The following is a 15,768-nucleotide window of genomic DNA, read 5'->3' on the forward strand; positions in this document are numbered from 1 at the left end:
AAAATACGGGATCCCGTCCGCTCTCCCATAGTCAAGCCACTAACCGGCGGATTAGTAGTTGGGTCGGTGACGACCAGCGAATCCCCGCTGTTGTATGTTTCTATCTTTTTGTCTTTTTGCCAATTTTCCAGGGGCATGAGGAAATTTCCAGACCCTCTATCTTTGGCTTGGCTGTCCAATAGAACCGAGCACGTGAACCGGTAGATCGAGAGATCGGGAGATCTCCTTCCGGAACCAATTCTGACAGCAATCAATCGCTGGATGCGACGCTAGGTCAGACCTTACCCTACATCTTTTGTAAATTGACAATAGAAACCACTTGATTAAGTATTAATTCATACCAAGGTTATTCTAATACTGTGGTTAATCAGGTTGTCATATAATGTATTTATTCTCTGGCTTTTACTGTATCGTGGAGCTCAGGTCTCATCATTTGTAGCTGTATTGAGATCAATTCAACTTCATACGTGACGTTACAAGTACTTCATCATCACTCCCATCCAGCTTGTTACACAACTGCTCGGCACTAAATCTCGGTAAGAAAGAGCAATCGCTCCTTGGAGATTGGCTAGGATGAAAAACCCGCAGTGGAGGTTACCACAACAGCAGCTAGTACAACATTTCAGTGACGCTGTGGTTACATCAAAACATCGCAGTTTTCTTGACCATCTCACTATTATGGATACTTACTATAATGAGCCACGAAACATTCCACGACGATATGCAAGGCTATTGGATAACAAGGCACGGATGATCATGTAAACAATGCTGCACTGGGCGCATAGACGCGTTTAGGGGCGTATTTAATTGAAGCTACATTTGTTGTCTGGCAAACCTCACTTGTCCTTCACATCAGATGTCACGCCTCTTCTTCACTGCCCGGGCAAGCCCGATACAATAATGAAAAAGTTGAGCCCAAGCAAGTGCGCGTTCGCGTCACCTAGAGGCAGTGTAATACTAGGGACACAGTGGGCAAAATCATGTGCAAGCACAGAGGAAATTGTCCGGAATCCAAAAATAGGAATAATCAATGTTGGTCTCCTTAGAGACCTTTCAGAGATTAAACTGAAAAGAACAGATACTACACTTGATCTAAGCCAAAAGGCAAAGAGAGCTAAGGAGAAAAGGAAAGAAGAAAGCGTAGCTTAGACAGGCTGGGAGATACTTTTATAGAGGAAAGCTAGGCGGTGAGAGATAGCGGGTGGCAGAATGACAGGTCTTGGTTGTGACGCGGTGATGAAATTCGGTGGTTGGGAACCATTTCGCTTACAACAAGCGACACATCATTGACCAACGAAAGCCAAGTGGTGGATTGAATACATTTGCTCTTCATTTCCCTACGGTTAGACTCGGGGATACTATGTAGATCGACGATATACCTATACTCTGTATCTGTCTACCAGAGGTTGCTGGTGCCAAAAGCGCGATCTCCGTACGTATGGCAAAGTACATTGCTTTACGCGTCATCTCTCTAATGACGCGACTATCGATACATGTTACTTAATTTTTGTATTGTAGGTCTTGATTGAAGCGCGCCACTAGCTAGTTACCTTGGTCACTGCAGGCTGTTGACCCAAGACAATCCTCTCAGAGTCTTGATGTGTAGCAGTATCTCCTAAAGCAGTCTCGAAGTTCTCTTCAGCATACTGCTCGGCATCGAATCCATGTATCCAATCCTCTCTAGGGAACCCAATGCTACTGGGATCCTTCTTGGCTTTCTCCCAGTCTGTCTTATGCCAGAGATCCCTGGTTGACTCGCCGGTCTTTTGAACCGCCCTCACGCGCTCGTATCTAAAAGTCGTGTTAGCAGCACCCATATTGTTAACTGATTCCGTCATATACCTCAAATTTTGATGGGCTTTTAGCGCTCCTGGGATGTTCCCTTTGCCAGCACGCTTGAGGCAGACAGCAATTGTCACACCATCCTCCATAGCCTGAGTCGCACCTTGAGCGCTTGTCGGAAGAAATGGATGAGCAGCATCTCCGAGTAACGCGATGCGTCCTTTTTGGCTAATCCAAGTCGGCAACGGGTCGCGATATACGAGCTTCCAATCCACGACCGAAGGCGTCTTCTCGACGATCGCTCGGCAAGTAGGATCCCAGTCCTTGAGAAGCTCCAAAACCTCTTCAATCTTACCAGGAAACGACCACGACTCATCAATGTCATGGTCATCTTTATGTGTAAGAACCCAGCAGCAGTCTTTTCCACCCTTGAGGGTTGAGAACAAGAAGTGGACATCTTGTCCAATCCAGCCGTTAAAGGTGTCGCCATTCTCGCAGAACTCTTTTGTGCGAGGATCTTGTATCATGTCTTTGTTTGAGAACCTGGAAACCCAAGTCAGCTGTCTTGCTATCCTCTGTTGTAGGCCGATCACATACCAAGCTCTCCAAATAGCGTACCCACTGCTCTTGGGTTTATCGACATAGCCCAAAACGAGCTCTCTCGCCTTGGACCTCACACCATCAGCACCAATCACGACATCGCCAAAGATCTAACTCAAAGTTTAGCTGTGTCGACATGTGTAGCTGGGTGATAAAAACCTTTTCTCCGCTTTTCAGAACGATACCTGCATTTGCCTCGTTCTCAAAATACTCAGATACTCGTTGACCAAGATGGATGGGAATACCAAGCTCATCGCGTGCATAGTTGAAGATAATCTCGTGCAGCTCGCCTCTATGGCCATTCAAAACCGGAGCCTCAGGGTTTGGTGGCGGTCGCTTTTGGTGATAGACAACCTCACCGGTGTCCCATTTGTGAATCCGGAAGCCGTAGTCCTGTATGTTGATACACATCGGACGCAGTCTAGCTACGACTTCGCCATCAGACCATCGGTGAAAGATCCTACCAGCGTTTCCGCCGAAGGATATAATGTCACCAAGAACTTTGAGCTCAGGGAAGGACTCATAGATCTCGACATCGTGGCCTTGTCGATGACATTCGATGGCAGCTGTCAACCCGCCGAATCCAGCGCCGACAATAATGACTTTGATGCCTGTTTTGCTCGCTGACATGATCAGGATGAAAATATGCTGATATGACTTGTGGCCTTGTGAGCAACTTCGTACATAACTTAAGTCATGGTCGATGTAAGTCGGATGACATGATCCTTACCAGGAAAGCCGAGGTTTGTATATCCGGACTGTTCCCCGCACACGTCGGATGAGATCTGCAGTTGCAACCGGCACCCTTCTACGGCCAACAAGCACAGTTGGTCATGCTATTGTAATAAACACTAGACAATATCGGCATTGAAGCCTGGCCCCTTTAAAAACAGGAGCAGCCAATGAGTGTTGCCAGAAATTGTTCTATTAGGATGTGTCAGAAGCAGGCTTTTGCCGAAGGATATCTCATGACCTCGCAACCGCCAGTTACGCTCTAAGCCGAATGCCAGTATGGTGTCTTAATCCAGCTGTTAGAAACTAAAACAGCTTGGCTCCTGAGATCTGCTGCAAGATGAATCATGGAATGGACGACCCCCGCAGCCTTGGCTGTCATGTAATTTCTTTGTCAGTCCTCGTCGGAGAGAATACAACGGTGGAAATGATCACGGCAAGTAGGTCGGCAATTGAGGTTGTATCAAAGATCCTGCTCAGCTCTTGGCAAGGTGTCAGTTGGCGAATAACAGGCTGGCACTGCATGCATAAGGCCAGCCATATCGCGGAATTAAGCTGAAGATGGGGTAGGGGAGATGGTTGAGAAGAAGTCTAGGCTCGCCAAGAGACTTGTTTGTTGCGTGGAGAAACTCTGTGGCTTTCTCATTGTGATCAAAAGACTTGTTTGAAGGGTTGCCGTATTCTTCTAAGATAGATAGTCGACTGAACTTGAACTCCAGCCTTCGCCAAGTAGCACGACCAGCAAGCACATCGGATATGTTTATCCTAATCAAGTCTCGGTTATGCACCCCGCACCCCGCACATCGTGAATGCCCCGTCTATAGCTCCGCTAGTATGGGATCTGCATATTGCGACGAATCTAGCATAGCTGCAAGAAACTGTATCATCTTCTCGAGGCTGAGATTTAGATATGAAAGCAAGGGTAGATGCAGGTCTCTTGAACTCGACTCTGTGCTGACAGCTTCCCCTTGAAACTCTCAACATACTTGGGAGTAATGTCTACTGCAGAAACAGACACAATTCGCGCCCATTGGCGATGCTTCGTCGCTTGTGGCATCATCGTCCTATCTCCCTTCCAGTATGGCCTTGACTTTGGTCTCATCGGAGGGCTCCAAGCCATGCCCGGCTTTCTCCAGGTGAGTCCCAGAGCGGCACCATACAGGCATGGATTTGTGACATACTGACGTGGACTTCTATTCTCTAGGTCTACGGCTACGAAGACCCAAAAACGGCAATCGGATGGAACATCTCTACCACTAGACAGCAGCTCATCTCTTCTCTGATGACACTGGGTGCTTTCATAAGTTCCAGTCTTGCTGGTTTCGTTGCCGCGAAGCTTGGTAGGAAGATGTGTCTTTGGCTTGCCTGTCTACTTTGTGCCGTTTCGAATGTCATCATGATGACCACGACTCACATTGGCCCATTGTATGTTGGCCGACTGCTCATAGGTTTGGCAAATGGATACTTCATGACATTTTCGCAGCTCTACATCCAGGAGACCAGTCCTGCCAAGTACAGAGGATTGTTCTTGACTGCGTTCCACCTATGCACTACCTTTGTAAGTGTTGAAGACAGTCATTGATATGCCTCGTGGTCTAACCTTGTCAAGGGCACACTGGTAGGAACGATCATTGACTGGACAACTGCCAAGCGCCCAGATCGATCGGCATATCTTATTCCGCTCGGGATGATCTACATTGTCCCTGTCATCATATTCGTTTCTCTTTGGTTCATCCCTGAGTCTCCGCGATGGCTCATTCTTCAAGGCCGTTACGATGATGGTCTCAAGTCACTGGATTGGTTGAGGCCAAAAGGGGCAGATGTGGAAGCGGAGTTGGCTGAGATCCGTCAAGCTATTGACGCAGAGAAAGATATGGCCAGTGGCGTTGGACCACTGGACATGTTCAAGAACCCAGTCGACAGAAGACGCACCATGATATCGGTATGCGCAGTTCTTCTGCAAGCTGCTTCAGGTTCCATGTTTATTATTGGTGAGTATTAACCCATGCTTGGTGGGATATGCTTCTGACCAGATTACGATAGCCTTCAAAGCCTATTTCTTTGCCATGGCCAAAGTACAAGACCCTTTTGCCATGAGTAACGTCCTCAGCACGGCAGGCATGACTGCGACTATCATCAATGCTTTTATCGTTGTTCGATATGGACGACGTCGCGTCCTCTTGCTTGGTGGTCTTACTATTGCTGGCTTCTTCCAGCTTATCTTTGCTGTTGTCTACGACAGAAACCCAGGCCAGATTGTTACGGGTAAGGTACTAGTTGCGCTTTCGTGCTTGTTCATGGTGGCATATAATGTAAGTAGCCTTGCATCCCAACATGAATAGCTCAGTACTGACCGTTGATGATAGGGTATGATCGCACCGTACTCCTGGCTCGTTGCTGGAGAAATTCCCTCACAGCGCCTTCGAAGTTATACATTCGGCTTCGCAGCAGCCGCTGGATTTCTTGGAGCTTGGCTTATTACTTTTACCGCACCATATTTCATTAACCCAAGTGCACTGAACTGGGGTCCCAGATATGGATATATTTGGTTCCCTTCATGCATGATCTGTGTTGTCTGGGTGTACTTCTTCCTACCAGAAGTCAAGGGCCGCACGCTTGAGGAGATAGATGCTATGGTAAGTCGTATAAGTGGAGTGCGCCTTGCTTGCGGGTTAACTGACCGGCTGTGTCCTATAGTTCAACGAGAGGCTTCCAGCGAGAAAGTTCCGAACCTATCAAGTACCACAGAATGTCGCTGGAGAAAACCTGGGAAAGTCAAGCATTGAGTTAAGAGTGGTTGAGACCGAGAGAGTCTAGGACGCAGTGTGAGTTGATGGAATTGAGAGACTGTTGATGGAGCTACTGGGTAGCAGAAAAGTTGACCTCCTAAGTCTTAGGTTACAAAAATAAATAGCCTAAGACCCATGATCTAAATAGCATAAACTGATCTACTAATTTCGTCTCTTATGCTTCCAGCGGCCAGTTTTTCTGGTACCCTGAGGGGAGGTTTGCAAATATTATTCACATGCGTGTCTGCAGCTTACTACACTCTTGAGAATGCATCAAATTTCAATGTGTGTTACAATTTATAGACCAAATCTTCTGTAATAATCTGTAAACCTCGAACTTCCAATCACATACACAATATAGCCTTAGTAGAATCCTTTGCAGTCGCACTCACGTTCCTCAATACGCATATACCAGCGCATAGCATACTGCGTCCCATTACAGACTGGGCATGGACACAGAGTTGACCCTTCATAACGTCTAGCTGCATCAATACAATAAATGGTGTGGCCAGCTGCAGTGCAATGAGCCCATCGATTAGTACAGTGTTCGAAAACATAGTCCGGTACCTCAACACGGTACGTTCCTCTGCCTTAGCAATACAGACAGTTGGGGTCGTATCTCTCTACCAAAGGACTATCTCCACCAGAGCTAGCATCTGAGAAGCCGGCCATTTCGAGGCAATAATAACAAAGTATTGATCGAACTTAAGTTGTTCTTTATTTGGCTTGAGGCAAATCTTCATATATCTAACATGCAGTGTAAAAACAAGATATCGAGTATTTGACCTTAAATAGGTCGAAATGTATGCTATTCACAACCCATCTTTTTTCTATTCAGATGCTCACAGCCGAAATTGAATCGCTGTTAGAGTGAATCATCGATGGGTCTTTGAATGCCGTGTTTGCATGCCTGGTCTCCAATACTAAGTGAAACTCTGAGCTTTGCTCATTACGATTCTAAGACATGACATTAGAATGCTACATTCACTCTGAAAGAAACGTTGCAACGAGATTATGAACGCCGAGCACTCAGTTTCGTATATCTGAATCCTTTGCAATCTGTCGCACCCAATTTGTTCCTTGCGCCTTGGCATTATGTCCTGTGCCATCGGCTGTGCCCTAATTCAAACTAGGTAGTTGATGGGCGGCTCAAATCTGACAGATGATGATCCCAAACACGAAGCACACTAGCTGCTTCGGATGTACCATTGGTTGATAGATTTGAGACTTGGACCATAAGTGAATATGATCAACGTGCATGCATCGATACAGCCTAGACGAAACGACTGTAAATAGAATAGCTTTGTTACACGATGAAATCATGACAGGATCAACTCAACAAGTGCTGACCGTCGACATTTATGACTTAAGAAATTTCCTAGATAGGTGTAATGGACCGCATGGCTGACGGATCGGCTCTATACTTGGCATACAGGCGTCTTTATGACCTAAAAATAGATAGAATAGTCCCTGAAGCTGGTTCAAATAATGAGTATTTATAAAAGGCCGTGAAGCTCCTTTACAAGAAAGCAAGCCATTCAGAGACAATTTCTTCAACCACACAATCCTAAGAATTTATCAATCACTGCGACGCAATGCATTTCACCACCCTTTTCACCGCTACCGTGTTCACTCTCGCCGCCACTGCAGCCGCAGTTCCAGCTTCAGACACGTACTTCGCTAAAGCCAGTGTCTTCGCGGTCAACAAAGTCGAAAACGCATACAAATCAGTCCAGGTCCCTTTGGGAGAGCTGACACACATGGACTATCAACTGACCAGCCTTGAGCTACGTGGCGTCGGGTTCCTTCTCCCTGATGGCCAAAAAGTTGATCCTCAAGAGATCACATGTCAGATGTACAAGGACAGGTTTGGTACTCAGCCCGGAAGTGCCGCTTTCAACATGAAAACGCCTGCACTTATCAGTCTTTTGAACCCTGTTCAGTTCGGATGGGTGCTGTGCTATGTCAATGTCAACAGCGCTTGAAATCTGGGAGAGGGAGTTTTGCATCATTTTGTTGAACGATGGGATGGATGATGCACAAACGTCTTATTAAACCGTTCATTGGTTGCTATCTTTTGATGATTTATTGAGGAAGTGTATGGGACTCGGTCATTATTTTTGATACGAATACAGTTGTTATTAATTGGTTCGAAGTTCATTCATTCAATCCTCTTATCGTATTCTAACATCTAGCCCCTAATCCTACCCCAGCGTGTCTGGCAGAATCGCCATTAATGGCTGTTAGCTGTAAGAGAAAGGCATTGGAGAGCAGCAACAGTATCGTGTCTCAGTTACCTCACGCATTGAAAGCATGTCTGTCGTGTCTGTCAAGGTGTCTCCTGTGTTTATTCCTTAACTATCTCGGTATCTTGCGCTGTATGGTTGCCGTATCGACGTGATGTCCGTCTCTTCATTACTTTTGGGCAGTGTCTTTTCCATATAAAGAAATATTTATAACGGATTACAGGACACAGCTAAAGTCCATGTGTTCTAACCGGGTTGTTGAGTTATGTTCATCAGCTGTTGTCAAGCTTGCATAAACGTTATGCAAACATATTCATAACTAACGCCCATTACCCCTGTAATACCCCTGTCAAAATTATGCGGTAGTTTCTCTGTTGGCTTTCTAGTGGGTAGCAGAAAAGTTGGCCTCCTAAGTCTTAGGGTATAAAAATAAGTAGTCTAAGAAGCTTAGTCTAAGTGGCATAAGCTGCCCTAATAATTTTATCTCTTATGCTTCCAGCAGTCAATTTTTCTGATACCCTGAGGGCTTTGTCCCCCACATCATCTCCGTTAGTAGACGGAACGTTGATTTACTGGACCAAGGCGCATTACCACCAAGACACTCGAAGGTATCCCAACTTGCAACTTCCCAAGGCCGCATCACGGCTTTGAGTTGCAATGATTTTAATTCAGGGATGATAGGACTGGCTTAGATTCGCCTTAACTTAAATGGCAACGAGACTCGCTGGCTACCACCTTGGGAGAACCACCTCATCATCCAGCTTTTGTAGAGGTCGGCCATGACCGTTTCCTCGGTGTCAACTCACCGCGTTGCAACGCTCAGAAAGAAACACACGGATCCAAGTGACAAGGCAGATTGCATGATGATAAGGAGGGTTAGTGTCTGTCCTAGCCTAATGGGTAGTAGAAAAGTTGGCCTCTAAGCTTGTGGCTACAAAAATAAATAAACTAAGAATTAAGCTTAAATGGTATAAAGTGACTTGCTTATTTCGTCTTATGCTTCCAGCAGTCAACGTTCTCTGGTGCCCTGCTACTGGCTTAATTAGTTCGAGGCAGACAGTACTGCAAGGGTCAAAAGAGGGCAGTCTGGACTGGTCTCGTGGCGTCCAGAATTAAGGTTAAAAAGTAGCTTCGCTTAAAGGAGCAACTGGCAGCAAATCAACTACCCTGTTTGGGACTTAACAAGTCTCTGAATTCCGGAATAAGGAATGAATTAGTAGATGTGGCTTGCCAGGGCTGAAGGGTGACCAGGTCACTCTCATTATTGGTATTTTCAGCTGAAAGACTTTCACGCTATTGGATTAAGGGCCTTGGCTTGATAAATGGTATATTTGCAATGGAAGCCCTTTTGCAACAGTCTCGTCTCTCTCTTCGAAAGCCATCGACTTGCCGATGCCCATCATGCGTTGTTACCAATCTCTCCCCTTTCTGGCTTCGGTGTTTGTTGCCCCAGCTTTTGCTGGACCTGGCCAGAATCTCAAAGCCATATGCAAATCCACCGAGGGCGTATACGGATGCGAAGAGTACATAAAGGTTCCATTTGGCTCAGAGCCTATCACAACATGCTTCGACACAAGTCCCTGTGGTGTCCAGGTTCTGACCAATAACCGGAACATCTGTGACCTTGTTGAAGAGGCCTTACCAAGCGATGCAAACTACATCGGCGGGTACACTGCCTGGTGTCATCGAGCACCAGAGGCCATGGATGTGATCAAGTCTGACAAATCTGTCTGGGTTGATGGAAAGCTCAAAGATGCCGGATACATCCCACTAGCCCGTGCGTTGGGCATCGAAGAGGTAAGTGGTAGTGTTACATGTTCACACGCTTAGACATTACTGACACTTGGATAGGAGTTCGAAAATCAAGGTCTCAAGTTCCAGAACAACAAGGCCTCTGTTATATCTAATCAGCTCGCGAATAAAGATGGATGGACTGTCCTCAAAGCAGCAGAGGTTCGTTAACCACAGTGTCATCCCTTAGACCGCACTCGTATACTGACCAAGCCACAGATCACCACACCCAAATACTTCGAGTTGGTCGAGCGTGTCAATGAGTACCAAAACTGCAACTCGGCTGATTGCTGGGACACCTCGCTACAAAAGGTGCTGGACTGGTTCATGGAATGGATCCCTCGTAGCACCGAGATCAGAACCGGCAAGCTTTCGACCATGCTCAAGGACTGGGAAAAGACCTTTGCGACACCGTACAAGAACAGGATCTCTGCCATCAAGAATGGCGCGACCACCGTACAGACACGCGTCAAGACCGTTTCTACCAAGGTTGATGCGATCAAGAAAAGCATTTGCGCAAAGAACGCATGCACAGGCAAGACTGCTTCGACATATCTCAAGAATGGTCAGTTAGCCACCTTACCTCTTTGTATATGGTCTTACTAACCTGTTGCAGTTGCAACTACTCTGCAAGCTATAAAAGATCTTTCCAACATCGCTGCTGGTGCAGACAAGGCCGATCAGCAGCGAAAGGACGTTTATTACAACTATCTCAATAATATTCAGTCCCCTCTCAACACTCCGCCACAGCACCTCGTCCCAAACAATTTTGGTGAGCTTCTTGATGATGGCAAGTTCAACACTCTGCGCGGCATCATGAATGGTTTCGGCTTCATCACCTCTGAGCTGAGCATGTATGCCAACGACATCAGGAGAACTTTGACACATCTTATCCTCCTTACCAAGCACGAGGGCAGATCTCGCGAGGCGCTGAAGAAGGTCAACAACCAGCTTGCTCCAAACTGGAAAACCAACAAGGAACTCGCCAAGACTGCTTCGTCTCGAAAAGTCCGCGACGGCTTCGTTCAGATCCAGGCTCTCCTGAAGAAGGAGCTTCAAGGTTCATTGACCACGCTTATCAACGCCATCGATGCCTTCGACAATGACTTCGTCAAGTTTCCTCTCAGACGCAACAAGATGGAGGTTGCTTGGGGTGCTGCTCCATTTGACCGCTGGACCAACCTTCAATTCAAGTACCCATGCAGAAAGGAAGTCACCGAGACTTTTACCGAAGCGGGCTTTTCGGAGGATTTTACGTGGTCGAAGTTTAGTCCTTGTACTTTCACCGCTCAGAGGCTCGATCTACCCAAAGGCTGGATTCCTTATATCAAGTATCGATTTGTCGCAGCATAATTAGGCTTTCTATAGAATCTGCTGCCCTTTTCTTCAGGTGTTATTTCAGTCGTCTACTTCAGTACGTGGCATGTCACTAGATTAATGGATCTGAGCCGGAATAAAGATTAACTGGACCCTCAGGCTTCAGATATAATTTCTATTGTCATGTATGCGTCCCCCATCGTCTATGGAGAAGCCTTTTCCCACCCATGTGTTACTGTCCAAGCAGATGCAATCGATCATCGAGGATCATTACTTGCCCGATGAGTACATGTAGTTTTGTTCTTCTTCGTCTGTCTGCGCCTGTACACAATCTGCACAGGTAATTTCTTTAGACTCCGTCTCTTGTGTTTGCTCGCAATCATCCGTGTCCTTGACCTCGCAGTCTAGTTTGCTGAACACAATCGGTCGTCCCTTATCCCCACAAGCGGGACACTTGATCTCGTGATAATAGGTGTGACACATGGTTAAGATGGTGTTTGCGGTGAGTGTAGTAGTTGTTCTGATTCGTGGTGCTGTTAGAATGCTGTGTTGATGTAATTGTGCGAGTTGGTGATGATGAAGTGGAATTGTGGAATTTCGTCGCAGACTTATACAACGCTGTATCTGTCAAGAGTTCATGATTCAATCAGATAACCAACCGACCCTGATGCGAAATGTCATGGCTACTACGCCTTACGAGCTTAATCATGAACACAACCAGGAGTTCATGGTGCACTGCAACAGTTGTTAAGACAGTCTTACTGAAGAACGACATCTGATTAAGTCTCACGAGAGTGGCCGTCGAGTGTTTGGCTGTAGTCGCTTATTCAGAGGCACTGGTCTGATAGAGTCCTGAGCTTCACAATGGGCAATGAATAAGAGTGGTTTTTGGCAGAAGAGCATAGTGCATGATTCAATTTGGTATTCATATTTTTATTATTGATTCACAGATCTATGCATCTAAACAAAAGAATCCTTAGGCAAAGAAGGAGCATCGCTCTCCTCCCAAGGATGAGCCCGCTCAGCAGCTCGCACCAACTCGACATGCTTGTCGCTTCGAGGGGTGATGCTGTAAGCGTAATCGACAGGGTGGCTGATGAGTCCAGGTGTACCGTCCACGACAATATCAATCTCCTTTCCATCCTCACCAACAGCCTTGCGCATGTTGAACACAGCCAAGAGTCGTACACAGGTCATGAAGATACTATCCTCAGCCAGGTAACGACCGGGGCAGATTCGTCGTCCGTATCCAAAGGCATACTCAGCAGGATCAGGTTCGTTTCGAGGCTCGATATATCGCTCGGGTTCGAAGGCAGATGGGTCAAGGTACACTTCAGGATCGTGGAGGAGAGCCCAGGTGGATGGGATGAGGTAGGTTCCCTTGGGGATACGGTATCCTCCGTACTCGAGCTCTTCCTCGGTCATGTGGGTTGTGGTAGTAGGAACAACAGGCATCCATCGAAGAGCTTCCTTGCAGAGAGCGCGGATATAAGGCATGTCTTTTTCGTCGTCAAAGTTGGGCAGTCGCTCGCCTCCGGTCACGCGGTCAATCTCTGCCTGCGCCTTCTTCTGAACTTCAGGGAACTTGATCATAGCGAGAATAAAGCTGCTGATGGTTGAAACGGTAGTATCAGCACCACCACCATACATGATAGTGGCAGTGGCCTTGACAGCATCGATATCTTCCTTGGTGGGCTTTCCTGTGCCTTGGTCGTTCTTGAAAGACTTGCTCATGAGGTTGGAGACATATGAAGGTCGGTTTGTTCCGGTTGACATCTGGCTCATGACGAAATCGTAGGGGACATCGAGACTTTGGTCGGTGACACGTCGCCACTCCTTGGCAGTCTTCTTGAAGCTAGTACCAGGGAACCAGTCAGGGAGGTTGTTGAGGCCAGGGAAGATATCGACGGCCCAAGAGAGGGGAACGAAGGCCTCGGAGAAATGGATCATCATGGTCTCGATGAGACTGACGAGAGGATCGACTTTGCGGGGCTCGATGTTGTATCCGTAGATGATTCGCAGAATAATAGCGGTGGCTTCGCTGTTACACACATTGATTAGCTTCTGCGGGGATGCATTTCCATACAGTGGGACAGAACTTACGTCTTGATGTGCTTCTGCAATTCCTCGGGTCGTTCAATGTTTCGGATAAGGAAACGGAGCGACTCGAGATCCTGAGTGTCTCGGAACTCGGAGCAGATCAACTTGGTACCCATCTGCTGGTGCACCAGCTTACGGTAGTATCGGAATTTGTCGCCATAAGGGATAAGAGGAAGCATCACTTTGAAACCACAAAGCTCGCCTCCAAACGTTGCGCTGGGTCGAGAAGAAGTCTTGGTGGACCTCTTCTCAAGAAGCTCGTGCATAGCATCGGGGCAGTTGAGAACGATCATGGGCTGACCGAGGATGTTGAGAGAGCTGATGGGTCCATAAAGTTCCTTGTGCTTGGCCCAGTGCTTGTACTCTGCTGTGCCAGCGGGTGGGAGGTCGAGGAGGTTACCGATAACAGGGAGGGGCTTGGGCCCAGGTGGGAGAGGCAGACCAGTCTGCTTCTTGGGGAATAGAACATAGTAGACGATGAGTGCGGCGAGAGCCACAGCCGGCAGAAGGAGTAACCCCATGATGACAGAACAGCAACACAGGAAATTAATACTATCACAGCTCACGAGACAAGAAGAGGTATGCGGGCAAGAGCTATATATGTGGGCTTTCGAACGATCTAGCTACTTCAAACTCGCAAAACTATCACAAGCAATTTTCTTATGTTGCGTAAGCTTCCACAGTGAAACAGCTGTTCGTTGCTTTCTAGAGCTGCACATACGTGGGTCACTTGCAAGGGACCCTATGCATCTCACCAACAAGATGCGAGTCAGTCAAGGGTTAGGAGTTTGACGATGCACACATAGACGGAAGAGGATTCTCAATCTGGCTCCTGAAGGATGACTCCGATGCTTGCACCCTGTCCGCAGTATGCATGCACTGTTTAGTTCGTTCGCAACACGAGCCAAAACTTTACCGAAAAAAGGCAACGATAACCACAACCTGACGTGCTTTCTGAGCATCACTGAACGTCAGGCGAGGGGTACCAAGCCCCGTGGTAGCGAGGATCAGGGTGGGAGTAAGCGGCGAATAGAGAATGATGTGTGTCCATTTTCATATGAAGATCTCCGTAGGTCCCCGCAGAAAGGTTACATTCGACAGTGGACAGAATGCATGTGCCGAATTATGAGTTGCTACGACGGGGCTCCAGCGAATCAGGAATTTCGATTTTCTAAGGAGGACCAGTCGTGACGAAACGGCTTCGAGCCTTTTTGAGTTTATCCTAGGGTTTCACACAAGGATTATTGACAAGGAACGGCCCGGGTTAACATACCTGCATTTGAGCCAACGGATTGGGGCCAACAGGATTGTCAAAATCTCTTACCGAGATAGTAAGCAACATGGTCACAGTCGGTGAGGCGAGCAAGGCCGTCGAATAGGTGGTGGGACAAGAGATGTGTGGAGGGGGGAGAATGCAACTCTGCCATGCTTCCCCCGCGCTGCTGTATGTACAACCATCAGATAACGAAGAGTACACCAGATGAGGAACCAAGGGCAAGTTTATGCAAGTTGTTCAACGATTCGAGTTGCGACTTGAGACAGCTGACAACCCTTTACTTGTCCTGAACTGAGCCGTCGACCGTTGAAAACAAGACAGGTGGAGGGACCAAATTAGCGGGCGAGTCATTTATTGCCCGCACTTATCCATTATTTTCTTTAGCAAAACAGGGGGTCTGGTACGGATCTCTATCCCCATGTCGGTAGTTGTCGATCTTTTCGGAGCTTGATTCACCCGAACAGAAGATCCTTCTCTGGCCGGACGAGGGAGAGACAGGGACTGCTTTAATTAAGAGCCAACAAGATATGAACTGCCGCGAATATTATTACAATGAGACATGGAACCAACGCTTGAAGGATGATGGATGTATGGTATCAACTCCACCATTTCCCGTATAAAGCCGAATGTGAAGCCAAGAAAGCGACATACGAAAATGAGAAAGCATAAAGATGGAGCTCAGCATGTCAACGCTGAAACGATGCCTGAAAGAGTTGCAGTTTCTTGTAAACTCTATTTAGGCGAAGATGGCGTCGGACCGGCATGCGAATGTGACAAAGTGCGCAAGAGAAGTAAAAGTTACTATCCCAGTCCTCCCACGTTATCAGCCTTGTCCTTGTTGAGTATCCAGCTCATTGATATGCGAGCTATTGCCGAGTGTCGCATGAAAACTAAGGGTTTCAGGGACGTTGATGCATTATGATCTTTGTCTGGCTCCTTCTGTTGGACAGGTAGCTCGACACAACCCCTGCCGAGGAATTTCCACTCGAGGATTCCATGGACAGGGTAGTTTATTTGGGTCGCAGGAGTGGCTGCATGTATCCGTACGTTTGGTTGCTTGTTGATTGAACTCAATCGGGTGAATGGAAGTATATTTTGCGGACGTCCAAGGATGCCAATTTTATGTCTGTGAGAT

General features: G+C 47.2%; 5 protein-coding genes across 5 annotated transcripts, besides 1 other annotated feature; 3 read left to right on the forward strand and 2 right to left on the reverse strand.

Moving 5' to 3' along the window:
- Nucleotides 1-102: a repeat region.
- Nucleotides 103-1,538: 1,436 nt separating this feature from the next.
- FPSE_06064 (uncharacterized protein) lies at nt 1,539-3,012 on the reverse strand (the record flags this gene model as incomplete). The annotated part of the gene is made up of 4 exons (XM_009259182.1): nt 1,539-1,791; nt 1,843-2,325; nt 2,380-2,492; nt 2,542-3,012. 4 exons carry the CDS (start codon nt 3,010-3,012, stop codon nt 1,539-1,541), a joined length of 1,320 nt encoding a protein of 439 aa, XP_009257457.1.
- A 1,097-nt stretch (nt 3,013-4,109) lies between these two features.
- FPSE_06065 (uncharacterized protein) lies at nt 4,110-5,931 on the forward strand (the record flags this gene model as incomplete). The annotated part of the gene is made up of 6 exons (XM_009259183.1): nt 4,110-4,250; nt 4,319-4,672; nt 4,724-5,105; nt 5,158-5,426; nt 5,481-5,750; nt 5,812-5,931. The coding sequence occupies 6 exons, from the start codon at nt 4,110-4,112 to the stop codon at nt 5,929-5,931; spliced, it is 1,536 nt and encodes a 511-aa protein (XP_009257458.1).
- Nucleotides 5,932-7,498: 1,567 nt separating this feature from the next.
- On the forward strand, nt 7,499-7,888 carry FPSE_06066 (uncharacterized protein; the record flags this gene model as incomplete). The annotated part of the gene is made up of 1 exon (XM_009259184.1): nt 7,499-7,888. One exon carries the CDS (start codon nt 7,499-7,501, stop codon nt 7,886-7,888), a length of 390 nt encoding a protein of 129 aa, XP_009257459.1.
- A 1,662-nt stretch (nt 7,889-9,550) lies between these two features.
- Nucleotides 9,551-11,293, forward strand: FPSE_06067 (uncharacterized protein; the record flags this gene model as incomplete). Its single annotated transcript, XM_009259185.1, has 4 exons — nt 9,551-9,946; nt 10,001-10,102; nt 10,160-10,505; nt 10,557-11,293. 4 exons carry the CDS (start codon nt 9,551-9,553, stop codon nt 11,291-11,293), a joined length of 1,581 nt encoding a protein of 526 aa, XP_009257460.1.
- A 924-nt stretch (nt 11,294-12,217) lies between these two features.
- FPSE_06068 (uncharacterized protein) lies at nt 12,218-13,878 on the reverse strand (the record flags this gene model as incomplete). The annotated part of the gene is made up of 2 exons (XM_009259186.1): nt 12,218-13,298; nt 13,361-13,878. 2 exons carry the CDS (start codon nt 13,876-13,878, stop codon nt 12,218-12,220), a joined length of 1,599 nt encoding a protein of 532 aa, XP_009257461.1.
- Nucleotides 13,879-15,768: the final 1,890 nt, after the last annotated feature.

Source organism: Fusarium pseudograminearum, chromosome 2, assembly GCF_000303195.2.
Source record: "Fusarium pseudograminearum CS3096 chromosome 2, whole genome shotgun sequence".
Classification (NCBI taxonomy): domain Eukaryota; kingdom Fungi; phylum Ascomycota; class Sordariomycetes; order Hypocreales; family Nectriaceae; genus Fusarium; species Fusarium pseudograminearum.